This window comes from Nycticebus coucang, chromosome 12 (assembly GCF_027406575.1).
Source record: "Nycticebus coucang isolate mNycCou1 chromosome 12, mNycCou1.pri, whole genome shotgun sequence".
Taxonomy (NCBI): Eukaryota; Metazoa; Chordata; class Mammalia; order Primates; family Lorisidae; genus Nycticebus; species Nycticebus coucang.
This window is the reverse complement of record NC_069791.1, coordinates 43,958,144-43,975,183: the sequence shown is the minus strand read 5'-3', so window position 1 is coordinate 43,975,183 and position 17,040 is coordinate 43,958,144. Positions and strand designations below refer to the sequence as shown.

General features: G+C 36.5%; 1 protein-coding gene across 3 annotated transcripts in view; it reads left to right on the top strand.

Annotated features, from left to right (window-relative positions):
- The window catches only part of PTPRO (protein tyrosine phosphatase receptor type O), a 252,097-nt gene that overhangs the window by 157,197 nt on the left and 77,860 nt on the right, over positions 1-17,040 (top strand). For all 3 annotated transcript variants that reach the window (XM_053557322.1, XM_053557323.1, XM_053557321.1), the window contains exons 3-7: positions 6,113-6,271; positions 8,274-8,426; positions 10,093-10,536; positions 12,343-12,504; positions 16,420-16,616. In XM_053557322.1, the coding sequence (XP_053413297.1) occupies positions 6,113-6,271; positions 8,274-8,426; positions 10,093-10,536; positions 12,343-12,504; positions 16,420-16,616 (1,115 nt within the window). The remainder of the gene's footprint in view (positions 1-6,112; positions 6,272-8,273; positions 8,427-10,092; positions 10,537-12,342; positions 12,505-16,419; positions 16,617-17,040) is intronic.

Below are 17,040 nucleotides of genomic sequence, written 5' to 3'. Positions count from 1 at the left end.
AGATTAGGCAAGGAAATGCCAGTGAGAGGAAGGTGACTGGTTTAAGACAAAAATTCTAATTAAAGTGAAAATTCCAAGCAGGCTACAGGCTTAGAGGTCTTGAGTAGAAAAAAGTAAGAAAATCAAGGTGAGATTTCAAGAGTCAGGGAGAATAACTTAGAAAGCTGTTGAAATGTTCTGGGAAAGAGATGGTGAGTGTCACTGCGGTCCTGGACCAACCTCAGTAGCCTGGTTGCGTGTAGCTGAAGTGTAGGTCAGATCCCAGATTGTCATCTAAACATTGGGGAGTCACTCAGCCTGGGACATGGATTATCAGAAGTGAAGGGGGCGTAACCACAGGTCCTCTCCCTGAAGAGAACCTTCTGAGCAGAGACACATTCCCATTGTGTTTTTTACTCGCATTTCCCTGATAATTGGTGATGTTGAGCATTTTTTTCATATGTTTGTTAGCCATTTTGCATATCTTCTTTCTTGAAAAAGTCCTTTCATGTCACATGTCCATTTTTTCATGGGTTTATTTGTTTTTTCTTTGCTGATTGGTTTGAATTCTTTGCAGATTCTGGATCTTAGACCTTTTCACCTGTAGAGTGTATGAATATTTTCTCCTATTCTGCAATTGTCCATTTACTCTGTTGATTATCCCCTTTGCTGTGCAGAAACTTTTTAGTTTCATCAAGTTCCATTGATGTATCTTTGTTGTTGCTACATTTGCTTTTGCGGTGTTAGGGATAAATTATTTGCCTAGGCCAACATCTAAAAACGTTAGTCCTACATTTTCTTCTAGAAACTTTATGGTTTCTGGTCTTACACGTTAAGTCTTTAATCCATCTTGAATGTGGTAAAAGGTCGGGATCCTGCTTCTTTCTTCTACATATGGCTACCCAGTTTTCCCAGTATCATTTAGTGGAGTGTTCTTTTCCCGTGTTTGTTTTTGTCTGTTGAAAAGCAGTTGGTTTAGCTATATGGTTTTATTTCTATATATGGTCATAAATTGGTATAATGGACATTGGACACGAGGAAGGGGGTAGTGAGGAATTAAAAAAAGAGAACACCCTACCAATCAGGTACATTGTACAGGTAACAGGCTAAAAGCCTTGACTTCAGCCTTAAACAATTCTATTTGTTACAAGTGTTACAAGTGTAACAAAAAACACTTGTACCCTCTAAACCTATTGAAATTTTTAAAAAGAAGAAGAGATACATTCTTATGTTGGTCACATCAAAAGCAATTGCTTCTTCAGTTTTTTAGCCCAACAAAACGGAGCAATCTCAAAAAGAAGCACCTCTTAGCAGTCAGCAGTTACTGACAAATACAGGGATAGTTTTGTTTTCTTTAAACAGTATTTGCTTAATATTTGCTTTTCTCTAATATCTCTTCTCTAAGATATATCTTCTTCGTCAAGATCTTAGAGAGACATCTTCTCTTCTAGTCAAAATGATGCAGTAAATTTTTGCTTTGTCTTAATAGTTTCTGCTCCTACCACAAAGCAGAAAGAAAACCAGAAGCACGTTGCCAGGCACAAAACTGTAAGAGTCACCTCTGTGAATCAGAAAAGAAACAGAAACTTAAAGAGGAGAAACGGGCTAAAGTATCAGGCCCTCTGTGTCCTGGGTCTGGAAAAGACAGTACTGAGTTTGAGTGCCATGTAGTCAGAAGGACTGAAATGCCTTACACTAGGCAGGGCACAGGCCAGGCTCTCTGCCTACAGCAAAAAATGTTGGAGGAAAAACTCCGTATAAAAAAACCTGGAGATGCAGGGGACACATACTCATCTCACTACCAAGGACCAAGCCTAGTTATTCCTTGACTCAGTGAAATGAATCTGTGGTCACCGCTATATCATCCACAATATTAAGAACCTCCAAATATGTCATATTTTTTAAACTGAGGACTTCGGTGGGCTGAAAAGAAGCAGTGACTTAACTATCTCAAAAGCAAGAGATAATAAGCAAGAAATGAGGGGATGGAAAATGCAAAATTAGTCAAGTGCCTGTTTCAAAAATCACGCAGAACCTATGCTAAGGATAGACATCAAAACAATTGGCCATTTCAGATTGTATTTTAAATAGCATGCTAACAAAAAATTTATAGGGTATTGATGAAGTCCAAAGGCATAAATGTAAGAATAACTTTCTTTATTTATTTATTTATTTTTTTATATATATATTTTTATTAAATCATAACTGTATACATTGATATGATCATGGGGCATCATACACTCGCTTCATAAACCATTTGACACATTTTTATCACAGTGGTTAACATAGCCTTTCCGGCGTTATCTCAGTTACTGTGCCAAAACATTTACATTCTACATTTACCAAGTTTCACAAATACCCCTGTAATATGCACCACAGGTGTGATCCCACCGATCCCCCTCCCTCTACCCACCCCCCCCTTTCCCAATTCCCCCTATTGTTAAGTTGTAGCTGGGTTATAGCTTTCATGTGAGAGTCCCAAATTAGTTTCATAGTAGGGCTGTGTACATTGGGTACTTTTTCTTCCATTCTTGGGATACTTTACTAAGAAGAGTATGTTCCAGCTCCATCCATGTAAACATGAAAGAGGTAAAGTCTCCATCTTTCTTTAAGGCTGCATAGTATTCCATGGTATACATATACCACAATTTATTAATCCATTCGTGGATCGATGGGCACTTAGGCTTTTTCCATGACTTAGCTATTATGAATTGGGCTGCAATAAAGATTCTGGTACAAATATCTTTGTTATGTTGTGATTTTTGGTCTTCTGGGTATATGCCCAGCAGAGGAATTACAGGATTGAATGGCAGATCTATTTTTAGATCTCTGAGTGTTCTCCATATATCTTTCCAAAAGGAATGTATTAATTTGCATTCCCACCAGCAGTGCAGAAGTGTTCCCTTTTCTCCACATCCACGCCAACATCTCTGGTCTTGAGATTTTGTGACATAGGAATAACTTTCATCTTAAACACGAAGAAATAATTAAACCAATATTGACAGAAATATATACTCTGGTTTCTCTTCGGATTACATACATCTTTTACCTTTTACAAAAATTGACAGAAATATAACGAAAAAACAATAAACATAAAAATTTAAAATGTTTAGAATAAAAAGACAATCATTTAAATTAGTTTAAAATTGAACTGATTAAAAACTGATTTAATTGAATCCAAAAGGGGCACAAAACACAATTAGAAGACGTAGTAACGGAAATATGATATACAACAAAGATCTCGTAACAAATTAAAGGAAGAAGATAGAAAACCCATAAAACAGGCAAAAGAATTGAATAATTCTAGAATAAGGAAGCTGGATGTTCAATAAACATATACAAAATCTCCTTCATAAGCAAGAATTAGAAAAGAGGCAAAATTTCACACATCTGAAAATGGTAAAATTTAAAAAAAGCTGATACAAGCAAGGTTGGAAAAGAATATAGAGAAATGGGAATGATCAAACACTGCCAATAGATATGTAAATTGGTGTAATGAAGTTAGAAAACATTTTGATAATATCTGAGGCGGTTGAAGATGTGCACACCATACTTCTAGGACTTCCAATCTAAGGAGACATGTCCCAAATGTTTATTATTGCAGCATTATTTGTAAGAGTGAATTATCGAAAGCAAACAATCTATCAAAACAATAGCAAATAAATTGTACAGCTTGTATATCTGTAAAGTGGTCACCAAAATAAAGTGTCTAGAGATACTTGTATCAAGAGAGAGTTTCAACTGTAATTAGTAATATCTTATTCCTTTGGAAAATAAAAGTAACTGAGGACAAGAAAGTAATAAATAAATATAATAAATGATTCATATTTCTACGACTGCCTATCTCTATCTAATCCAGCCTGGTTTCTATGAAAGGGATGTACAGCCGAGTGGCTGGCAGAGAAAGGACTATTGAATTAGATGAGGATTTAAGCTTGTCATCGCTGAAACACAGTGAATAAGTACAGCTCTGGTTTATGCCACATCACTCAATTTCTAAAAGGAAAACTGAGGAGGGAAGTAACTGGAGAGATAGCAACATGCTTTTAGGCTGTGCATTTGAGTTCTACTGGAAACAGTAACTTTTGAATTGAATACACCTCAGTCACGGCTGGACATGGACTTTAGGATTTACAAACAACCTGATCATTTATGGTGAAGCTGAGGGAAATCTATGAAACAAATGCAAGCAAGCTCTTTAGAAATTCTCTTAGTTTAAAGTTTAAGTAGCTTGTAGCAGGAAAAGAATATCGGAAAATAAAATATCTGTGCTCTAATCATCCTGCATGTCTTGAATTTCAAAATTGACTGTGGCTTTGATGTGCAGACTTCATGCTGCAGGGCATGAAAGATTGAGTGGCCTTCTAACTTCTCTTTTCAGCAGAAGCAGCCCTGGGGGGGATGTGAAATGGGACTGCAACCGGGGAGGCATTGCTGCTCAGTGGTGGCCTTTTGTGTTAGCTTTCATAGCTGGGTTTGGTAGATGCCCGGGTTAGTAACTAGGCTAAATTGATGGAAACTTTCAAATGGTTTAAAACTTCTTTGGAAGTTTTGAATTCAAAACTCAGATTTTTTAGGGGATTGTTTTCATAGTACATACTGGTTCATTCTGAATTGTTGGCTTTATATGGGAAGACCAGGGCTGAAGCAAAGAGGGGATGGAAACTTTTTAACTTGGGAATATACACATAGTCTACAGAGAGATGATCATAAAACGCACTGAGGTCTTCGCCTTCCAAACGTTTTTGTAGAAGTTGCCTTGGTTTTTTCAGGAAAATCAAAGCTTTAACACGTAGCTTCAGTCCTTTCTGGGTCTCTTCAATCAAGACCAAAAATAGGTTAAGATCCCGAGGAACAAAATGTATAAGGAAAATATTCATCTGCACATTGAGACACCCTAGAGACTCGATACATATTTAGGGAATGAACTGAGTCAAATTTGGGGTTCGTGTTTTATTGAAACTGAAATTTTAAAAGTGTAAATTTTTAATTGATTTCTTTAATCTAGACTATAGATGTGCAAGAATTCTCTCAATTCTAAAACTTTGAATAAAAATTATGTGTTCAATAATATGTCAACTCTAAATCAAATTATTTAAAATATTTTCTTAGCTTATGTAGTTCATATAAATAAAATTTTCCCAGTAGCTCCTTTAAAGGGTGGGAGATCTATTATTTATGTGAATTTTGCAGGAGGCTGGGAAGTGAAAGAGATGCAGACATTTGCCAATCACGGTTTTTAAAAAATGACTATTTTTAACATTTTGCGCTGGATTAACAAGCCAAGTAAAATAGAAATTTCTTTTAAACTTCGATAGAAAGAATGGGTAGATAAACATCACAAGCTATAATTTTCACTACCCTGGATGGTTTGAAACTTTATACTTAATATAGAAAAATAAGTGCTGAGTTCACACAAAGTTAACTATCTATTATTTGTCGGTGCTAAAATTTTTTTCTTGTTATTGATCTTTTATTAATATAAAATTTTCTTGGCAAGAATAAATGAAAAGTAAGCTAAGAATCTGTTGGTATAGATTTCTACATACTTGTTAAATTACCTTTGGCAAGTAATTTAAAGTCTCTGAGTTAGTATGTGTTAAATAGACATTTTTTATTTCAGAGTAATATGACCATACATACAATTAGGTTACATTATTTGCATTTGCAAGGTCAAGTCCAAGTTGTAGCTGTGTCCTTCACCAAGGAAGGGTGCCAGGTACCCAGGCACTGTACACACTGGGAACTTACCAAACCCCTCCCTGCTCTTCTTGAATTTGTTGCGTTTTTCTCTGATATGGGCCTGTAGTTGTTAATCTACCAGTTTCATGAATGGACATAATAATATTTGCTCTTCTTCTATCTCAGGATTGTTACAAAATGCAAGTGGAAAAATAAATATGAAAATTCTTCAAAAAGCCAAAAGAGCCATATAAAATGTGGCTCTTTTACTAACTACTATTAAGGAGAACATTCAGCTCATGAGTACTGAAGAGTTTAGTGACCACAGAGAGTAAAAACATGAGTGACGGCCTTGTAGGTACAAGCCAGTACTACAGTACTTTCAAATATTGATAATGGCCTTTCTCTCTCTTCTTCCTTTCCACTTTTTCCGTTTACTTCCCTTCTGCAGAACCTCTACCTGTAACCAGTGTTTCAATATATGACTATAAACCTTCTCCTGAAACAGGAGTCCTGTTTGAAATTCATTATCCAGAAAAATATAACGTTTTCACAAGAGTAAACATAAGCTACTGGGAAGGTAAAGACTTCCGGACGATGCTGTATAAAGGTAAGTGGCAAAAGGAAGGCTGAATCGATGACTATTACTTTTTACAAAGCTTTTCTCGAATGGTGGTCTTTTTTACTTTAAAGAAGTACTATAATCCACTATTTGTCTTTAATAGTGGTTATTTTTAATAACCCATTAAAAATAGTTACTGATTCAAGAAAATCTGAAGGAGGACTCTTAGAACATCTGGTTAGTTGAGAGCCACGCAGACAGCGTGCATTCAGCACGAGAAATACTCAAATTGTTATCACTTACGTGTTACTCTTGCCAGAGGTATCATGTCTAGTATATGAAATAAATTCAAAGTTAAGTTTAGAAGCACCCCACCTATCCCTTTCTTTTGAGGCATTTTCTAGGACTGGGAAGCCCAAGCGTTGCCTTCTACAAAGTTTCTCTTGGAGATTATCCTCAAGTGCAAAAGACAATCCTTTTTGGCTCCTTTGTATTGATTTCACTAATTTTATTGTCTTGGTAGGATCTTGTGGGGAAAGAGGAGAGAGCCCAAATTAGTGCTTTGAAGAAGTACCAAGTCAGCCTCTTTTAGTAGAAGTCTGGGGTGGGGTCAGAGAGAGGGCATTTCACTTCACTGGGAGTAAATTCAAGTGAAGGAACTTGAATACTGTCAGGACACGGTGGTGCCAGAATAGTGAGAAAGGGAAGGCACAGACAGTAAATGATGGTGTCAAAGTTGGCTGATTATAACTGAAGATACCTACTACTGGCGAAGTTGAAAATTGGTACTAATGTACCAAAGCACAAAGGGCACATTATCCAGAAAAATGTCACTTCAACTTGCTGCTTTTACAAACTCCCTTCTTCCATGGATTTTTTCCCCCAAGAGACACTGTTTAAAATATATGTAGTAAATTTAGGGCTGTAAAAAAATCTTTTAAAATCAAATAAACATTAACTCCACAAATTACTGCGTTCTTTATTTTCAGTGAAAACATTATCTGCAAATGAATAAGTAGATTATTATTTTCTTACAGATCTCAAGCAAATAAAGTTTATGAATGATTAAAAAACAACTACTGAAACTTTTGCTAAGTTACAAGCCATGAGTTTAAAAATAATATGTCCTATTTTAAGGTCAATAAAATTTTTTATACCATTTTTAGTTTTTAATTCAATACGTGGTTCTTGTAGTTTTTCCCCTTATTTCTTTTGAGTTGGATTGGGTTTTTTGATTTATCATTATTTTCTTTAAAGTTTTCTAAGTGGAATTCTCAATTTTAATTTTTTTTTCTGAGTAGCTTAACCCAATCTATTTTTATTTATTTTTATTTTATTTATTTATTTTTATTTTTGAGACAGTCTCACTATGTCACCCTCAGTAGAGTGCTGTGGCATCACAGTTCATAGCAATCTCAAATTCTTGGGCTTAAGTGATTCTCTTGCCTCCGCCTCCCAAGTAGCTGGGACTATAGGCACCCACTACAATGCCCAGCTATTTTTGTTGTTGTTGTTGTTGTTGTTGCAGTTGTCATTGTTTTAGCTGCCCTGGGCCAGGTTCGAATCCGCCAGCCTCGGTGTATGTGGCCAGCGCCCTTACCCACTGAGCTATGGGTGCTGCCCCAATCTATTTTTAAATTAGGCTAGTTTTTATATATGAAAAAATTTCTTGTATAACTGTCTTTTATTATGTCATAAAGTGGCAAAATACCTTGAGTTTGTATCATAAAGTAAATTGCTAGCATAAACCTAATCTTTACAATTTCTTTATATTATCTTCTCCACTTAATATCCCAAAAGTTCCTGTCATAAAAATTTAACTCAAATTATATTGAATCTTCTTAGGAATTCTGGCAGGAAAAGCCTTTCAGGTTGAGTCTAAAAATACATTTTCATGTTTAGCCTTCTACTCATTCTTTTTCACTGACCATGCCAAAAGTTAAAAGAAATACTATTTTATAGGCATTAACCATAATTGTTTGGAACTTTCTAGAAGTGTGTGTCATTTAGAAAACCATATTTTTAATGTAACTGATTCTTCTCCTCACAGATTTCTTTAAGGGAAAAACAGTCTTTAATCATTGGCTTCCAGGAATATGTTACAGTAATATCACCTTTCAGCTGGTATCTGAGGCAACTTTTAATAAAAGCACCCTGGTGGAGTGTAGCGGTGTCAGTCATGAACCCAAACAGCATAGGACTGGTAAGTTGAAATTTAGTGTAAAATAATAAAACTACATGTTGCATATTATTTTTATCCTATGAACTAATGTGTTCCGAAACTCAGAACGAAAACAAATGTATACATCTAAAAATCAAAAACAAATTTTCTATCGATATAAAAGAAACTAAACAAAATATTCAAAAAGAAAAATCTAAAATATATCAATGCAATCACAGATTTGTAACCTTAGAACAAAAGGGCATATGACACTATCAAAAGTTATAATTAAATAACTTACTTGCCTGAATCTAGTAGGCATTACTTACTCTATAACCTCACAAGTGCCCTTCAGGACAACAGTCTAGTAGAGACTATTAGATTATTAAAGGAAAATACCACCCTGTTTCCCCGAAAATAAGACATCCTCCTAAAATAAGACCCACTTACAGGAAAGATAAGACATCCCCTGAAAATAAGACCTAGCGCATCTTTGGGAGCACACCTTAAAATAAGACACTGTCTTATTTTCGGGGAAACAGGGTAGAATTCAGATGTATACAAAAATTGTGGTGTCTAATTTTAGTAGCATCACTAATACGAAGCACTATTGGGATGGTTGGAAAAGTGGATGGGTGGAAGAATAGCTGGATAAAGTAAACATATTTTCTAAATACCCATCGCCAATATAAGCAACACTGTGTATGCCTAATGTGAAGTACTCAGTAGGAATGCTGGAGATATCAATTCATATAAGCACTGGGAATGGGTTACAACAGCTCACCCTTGAGGGCCTGTGAAATTCCAACATGTCATAATTCTTATTAATTAGTCCAAGACCAGGATACTTTCAACTAAATAATTTGTCTCATGTCAATGTCTAAGATTTTATTTGTATTTTTCACTATTCAATTCAAGTAAAGATACATTAATTGAGCACCTTCTACCTGAAAGTTGTTCGAAGTACTGAGAGAGATCAAGACAAAGACTGGTGAGACAGAGTCCCTGTCCTCAAAAAAATGGTCCCTGCACTATAAAAATGGCAATAATACAAGGCAGAATAAGATAAATGGCAAAAAAGAGCTATTTAACAGATAAAGGCGTAAAAGAGATGCAAAGCTATTTAACAGCACAAAAAAAAAAGGAGAGAGAAATTTTATGAGAACTTCACAGAAGATGTGATGTAGGCTTCCATGGTTCATAAACTCATTTTGTGCTCACATATGTCTCACTTTGTAGAGGTGAGGAGTGAAGCTAAATTTCATATGTGTGTGTTAGCGTCTCTAAAAGTGATTCATGTATTCAACTCTCCTCGGCACAACTGTGTTTCAAGGAATATTTTTATCTTGATAGCTACAAGTACACTATAAATGGGGGTTTTGTAATAAAGGCCCAGGGACAGCGATACGTTTTTTTAAGTGAGATTGTGATAAATGGAAGAATATTTACATATTCTACGTTAGCTGTGATTAAATTACCACTTCAATAAACATAGTATCGTGAGTTAATATATTTGAAGTGTGACTGTGACATATTTGCAAAATATTAAAAGTACATATACTTGAAACCACACTTGTCCCTAATGTAAGTATGTCTATATATTAGAAGTCAAATTAAACTCTATTTTGTAAATCTTCTTGTGTATTTAACTCAATAGATTATGTACTACAAAACAATTACTTGAACATGAAAATTCTCTTTCTTACAGCACCTTATCCACCTCAGAATATTTCTGTTCGTATTGTGAACTTGAACAAAAACAACTGGGAAGAACAGAGTGGCAGTTTCCCAGAGGAATCGTTACTGAGATCACAAGATACAATAGGAAAAGAGAAACTCTTCCATTTTACAGAAGAAACTTTTGAAATTCCTTCTGGCAACATTTCCTCTGGTTGGCCTGATTTTAATAGCAGTGGCGATGGAACAACGTCTCAGCCTTATTGGTGGGACAGTGCATCTGCAACTTCTGAAAGTGAAGATGAATTTGTCAGTGTAGCTCCCATGGAATACGAACATAACAATACACTCAGCGAGACTGAGAAGTCAACGTCAGGCTCTTTCTCCTTTTCCCCTGTGCAAATGATATTGAGCTGGTTACCACCAAAACCACCCACTGCCTTTGATGGGTTCCATATTCATATTGAAAGAGAAGGTAAAGCAGTAGGGAATCAGAGGAAACAAAAATTAAGAAAGGAAAGAACTTAACTATCCAACAAGGAGTGAAAGAAGAAAGCCAAAAGAATAGGTTGAATCAGAATCTAAAATTTTGAGTAATTCACAAGTTCCATCTGAAAACATTTCACTGGTCAATATTTCACATACTCAGGACACTGAGGAAAATCTTGTATTTGGAAATACGTTGAATTAAAGATCTAATCATCACCGAATACCCTAGAGAAATTTTGTTTCCTAATATGAAAATCCATGAAACATACAGAGAAAAAAATCTTTCTGACAAAAATGACTCCCCCTACCTGAGAGTATAAGGCCCAAGTCCTACTTACCAACTACTCTTCTTCAGATGTGCTCCTCTGGAAGCAGCACCCACATTTTTCCAAAGAAGAGCTCGTAGTAAAATGGAAAATACACAGCAATTGATATTTCTACTGTAGTTGCTATATTATTTCTTGTATTTACCTACACGGACTTTGAGATTCATTCTTTATTTTAGTCCACTAAATTATGAAAGCAGAGCTGTGACATTTAGCAAATTTGCATCATGAATTATATAACAATTGCTGTTTGTTAAATTTTTATGGTTATTTGCTGTTTATTTTCTTTTTACAGTAACATATTTCATTTTATATTTTTCAGTCTAGTTGTTTGAGTGACAAAGCTTCTTAAACTGTAAAAAATTGAAGTTATAATAACGGCCTTATTTTCATGTAGCCTCCTACATAATATATTATTTTTTCTACTTTATTTAATAGAAGGAGATATAAAATCTGTGGATTCTTGTATACCAGATGATAGAGCATGCAATCATACCCAAATATTGCATGGAATTGAAATCCTTTGTCATCATCAATTTTTTGAGTCAAAAGTCATTTGTCTGGATTTGCTTATATTTAAAAAAAAAAAAAAAAGGTTTTCAGGTTTTCTTAAGCTGACTTTTATTTTTCTGTTTCCCACTATATTCTACTATGGTAAATAGGATCCTGTAGCTCAGAATTTTTTTATTGCCTATTTCCATGAAAGTTCTATCATGCTTTGATCTGACTACAGAGTGTCCGTTTTAAGGCTGTTACAGTCACCGACTGATGATATGACTTCACATGAAGCAGCAGGAGATAGACTGTGAAGCAATGTAAAATAATGCTTGCTTTTGAAAGTCCTGGAAGCAAAGAAATGAAGAGAAAAATATTACAAGTGTCAGAAAATTTATCCAGAAAAAATATTTCTAGCTAGAAATAATTCAATACATTTTAAAGCATTTCTGGATATTTGATGCTACCGCAAAAAACCTGTATTTGGTGCTGGTTATTTTTTATCCCTTATGTTATCCAGATGAGAAAGCCAATGATTGGTGTCTTCTCTTAACAATCTACCTCTATTCTTTGCACATGATTTTGTTGGGTAAGCGTACATATAGGATATGCAGTATACCCTCATCCTTAATTTTATTGATTTGGATGCCATGATTTTTGTTTTGTTATTTTAAAGTATTATTTAAAACATTGAATTCTTATTCATTTTCCTTTTGTAGTATCTTTAGTTTAGAAGTATAATTGACCAAAAAAAGGAAAGAATATTTTTTAAAAATACCTATTTCTTGGGTGGCACCTGTGGCTCAAAGGAGTAGGGCACCGGCCCCATATGCCAGAGGTGGTGGGTTCAAGCCCAGCCCCGGCCACAAACTGCAAAAAGCACTATTTCTTAAATTAATTGACTTTGTCTATACCCTGGGCTCTTCCAGGTATCCATTCCGATATTTTCTCTTTTTTTATATGTGACTTAGAGAACTTTACTGAACATTTGACAATGGACGAAGAAGCACATGAATTTGTTGCGGAACTGAAGGCGCCTGGGAAATATAAGTTATCCGTGACAACCTTTAGTTCTTCAGGATCTTGTGAAACTCGAAAAAGTCAGTCAGCAAAATCACTCAGCTTTTATATCAGTAAGTAGCAAAGAGATTATTTTGCACTTATGGGTATCTAGAACATTGAAACTGTTGAGATTAACGATGCTCAGATGTCAATTATTCACAAACCTTTTCTTCAAGGTCAGAAGAGGTTCAGATCCACATGAGCTTTTGACAGCAGTGGAAATATCCTATATATGTTTAATAGCTTGAAAACCTACTCAGGGATTTAACTTGATAACTTGAGGATTTTTTTTATTATTGTGATGATTGTACATTTATTCAACTGACCTTCTGCACTTGCCGTAACAAACTCTCCAAGGATATGGAAGAACAGTTTGGGAAACATGACTTTTGTCTGAGGCCATAATGAAACATTGTATAGGACAATGTGAAAAATCTCATTAGATATGAAGCTTCTGCATCTACAAAGATTCAAATGTAGATGTAGTCTGTGTAACAGTTACAGAAGAAGCCAAAGCTACTGCCTATGGCTCAGTGAGTAGGGCGCCAGCCCCATATGCCGAGGGTGGCGGGTTCAAACCCAGCCCCGGCCAAACTGCAACAAAAAAATAGCCGGGCGTTGTGGCGGGCGCCTGTAGTCCCAGCTACTCAGGAGGCTGAGGCAAGAGAATCGCGTAAGCCCAGGAGCTTGGAGGTTGCTGTGAGCCGTGTGACGCCACGGCACTCTACCGAGGGCGGTACAGTGAGACTCTGTCTCTACAAAAAAAAAAAAAAAAAAAGCTACTGCATCCAAAAATCCCCAATGTCACGTCTGAGGGCAGCTTCTACTGATTGCATAAGCGTGATAGCAGAGAGGAAGCCAGCCTCAAAGCCTGCACAGGGTGCTGTCTCAGTAACAGGTTCAGCTAAATTATATTTACTGGAAGTTTAGAGGCCAAAAATCAGTTACCAACTCGTCAGGAGTTAAATGTGCCTCTGATCGGTGTTAAAAAAAAAAAAAAGGCAAGGAATAAAATTACTCTCAGAAAAGTAATTTGCCTTTTGCAAAGGCAAAATATCATCATTCATTAAATAATCCTCAAAAAGGTGAGTGGGAGGGGAAGGATGAGGGCCGAGGAAGATCCTTTCACGTAGCAGCTTTAAAACGTTGAAAATGTCTCATATGACATTTTTACTTAAAAAAAAAAAAAAAAAGGATATCACCCCTGGGAAAAGCCCTAAAGTTTCCATCACATGCAGAAAAGTGTGTTCCTAATTGCCTTGGGTGTCTTTCAAGCGTGGGAGATCTTGGACATGAGATTACTTGAAAATGAGAATGAAAAGGCCAGTATTCGGTTCTTCCTATGAGGCTAAAACACTGACCAAAAGATTCCTTGTCCACCCATGCAGGTCCCCCACTATTGGTAATGGCTTCCACGAAAACCCGCTCAACAATTCCTGCCTTTCTGCTTTTCTTTTCTCTGATTTTCAACTGTGCTTCACAGTATACAGCACAAATCACAGAACTTATTAGTGTGGGTTTTTTTAGTCTGATTTTATTTTTGCTCACCTTGCTTCTCATACCAAATTATAAAATCCTAAGCTAGGGCTATACTGTTTGCTTATTTATTCCTTCTTTTATACATTCAACAAATATTTATTGAACCATTTTTATGTGTCAGATACTCTGCTCTGTTCTTAAAAGTACTGAAGTGCCATTCAAGACATATCAGAATTGCTCAAAAATAAAATGATTTCAAAGAGACACATCTTAGTAATCATCTAGAACAGCAGTTCTCAACCTGTGGGTCGCGACCCCTCTGTAACAATGAAAATACATCGCAGCATTAGGAAGGTTGAGAACCACTGATCTAGAAAAATATGGGCCACTAGAAATTTTGTTTTTTCTCTGAGTATAAAAGAACAATAAAACTTGAGAGTGCCTAGGAATTCTGTGCCAATGAGCTATTTGAATATACTGTGTGTACTCGTTTAGTTTGACAAAGGATACTACAAATATAAATACTGATACTTAGCTGCATGAGTGAGCAACAAATTAAGGTGGCTTCATTTTGCTCTGTATAATGTAATCACATGTCAGCAAATTATATTTACAGCCCATTTCCCTGACAAAACTGTTTCAGATATTCTGGTACTGAGTGGGCAATTTATTACATCAAGATTTATGTGGTTTGTTGTATTGTGATTTATATTTATGTACTTTCGAAGGCTTTCCCAGAGATGAGTTAAGGTAGAGATTTACATTCCTCCTCCAACAGCCTTAGGAAGGGAACATTTTTGTAATCCCCATGTTTCCTATAAAAAATACCAAGTCATGGAAAGCTCAGCGATTTTCCCAAGAGTCAGAACAAAGATTAGAACCTATGAGTATTTGATAACAAAATCTGTTTCCATGCAGCTTGCAATGACTCTTACCTTGTGCTAACTCAGGTCAGTACTGATGCAAAACTACTGAATAGGTGAACTTGTTTGCTTCCACTTTCTCTGTGTGTCTTCATAACAGTAACTACAATTCACAGTTATACAGTTATACAGTTCTCTCTGATGGACAGAATATCATCTGATCTTAACAGCAATCTCAGAAAGCATCATGATAATGTCTCAGCGCACAGACTCAGGACACAGAGATCATTTTCCCCATCAGTAAAATAAGGCAGTTGGTCTCTAAAGTTCTTTTCCATTTGAACTTTCCATAATTTTTCCATTTGACAGATGCAAAGACTGAGATTCATAAGATTAAATCATTTGGCGAAGGTTGCATTACCAATGATGAGCAAAACATAAGTCTTGGCCCACTTTTCCTATCTCCAGATTTTTTGCTATTTCACAGTGCTCCAGGATGTCTCACACAGGATTAAAGGCATGGATTTTTGAATCAGACTTCCCGCATATGATTCCCAGCTCTGCTTACCCTATCGTTACTTCTGTTTCCTTATCTGAAAAGTGAGACCTAATAGTAGTATTTATAGGCTTGTTACAAAAATTAAGGGATTAAAATATATAAACACAAACATAACACAGAGCCGAGCCTTAGGCTCATTAATATACATGTTGCATAATTACATAATATATCATGAATGCTGTATCTCTTTGCTAACATATTATCATCTTATTATTATTATTTCCCTTGCACCAGTTACATTATTTGCAGAGCCAGAGTCTGCTCTGCCCTGCAGAACCACTTGCTCCTTTTCCTCTCCTGGGTTTCAGTCTAGCAATACAGCATTCAATTGAGGAACAGAGAAATGCATCTTAAGCAAATAAAAGGAAGTTGCACATTTGCATTTCAGCAGGGAATTTCTGTAGATAATCACTACCTTAACATTTCTTGAGTCCTTCCTATGTGTCAGGCACTGGGCTAAAAACCACTGTGGAAATCTAAAAGAACAAAGCTATTGATAGATAGGCACTTCTGTGGAGATAATATGTTATGGTAAGGAACTTATTCTGTCCCTCAAATTACCCCCCTCCAGGTTTCGGTTTCTTTAATTGATCCCACCTGTTGCCTATTTTATCTCTAATATAGCCCCAGCCTACCTCTTTGTTCCTGCTGCTGCAAAATTTAAGATTTTTTCACAGAGTAGTAGTAGTGGTTAATTTTAATTTTAAAGCAATTATTTCTGGGCAGCAAAGACCCTACTAGCAAAGAAATTGGACACATTGATGAATGCCACCCTGCCACACCCACTCTTTGTTAAAAGAGAAATACATTCTCTCTGAAGAATTTACCAGAATACTCTCAAACAGATGCTTATGATGACCGGAGTGGAGCTTCTGGCTCCCAGCAGAACCGTAATTGTGGTTGCTAAGGCTGCTGTGAGGTCATGGAGTTGAACTTCAGCAGAAGATCTAAAGAGTTGACTGCCAATCTGACTTTGAATCTCTTCACAAGGGCAAAAGGAAAACAACATGATTTTTAAAACTAGAATCTTTCCTCTGGCCAGCTCAGTGTAAAGTTGCCCTTGTGTTCTGATTTGAAATGTTCAGGTCCTTCAGGAGAGTGGATTGAAGAGTTGACTGAGAAGCCCCAGCACGTGAGCGTCCATGTTTTAAGCTCCACCACTGCCTTGATGTCCTGGACGTCTTCCCAAGAGAACTACAACAGCACCATTGTGTCTGTGGTGTCACTGACCTGCCAGAAACAGAAGGAGAGCCAGAGGCTTGAAAAACAGTACTGCACTCAGGTAAGGGAAAGGGCACACCTGCCCTGTGGAAGCACAGCCTTGCGGGGCAATGCTGGAGCAGGTGCATGGGGCAGTGCTGGGCCCTCTCTGGGTAGGTGTGTTGTAAGCAGAGTAACCAAGAACCAGGAGAGGGGCCAGGACATGCCAGGCAATGACTCTTCAGTTACACTGTCATCTTCCTTTCCCTTCACTGAAGGGCCAAGTTCCTTTACTTTCATTGCTTATTCAATAGAATCTGAGGAACATCCGTAGTGTGCCAGGTTCTAGGATAGATGTTGGAAATCCAGGTAATTTTTAAACATCCTGCTTTGTCAGAGCTTCTAATCTAGGGAGAACAATGGGTCAGTGAGCATAGAATTGCTGCACCATGTAGAATGAGGCCTGGGCCAAAACTAAGTGAAGAAAAGCCAGATGAGTTCACTGG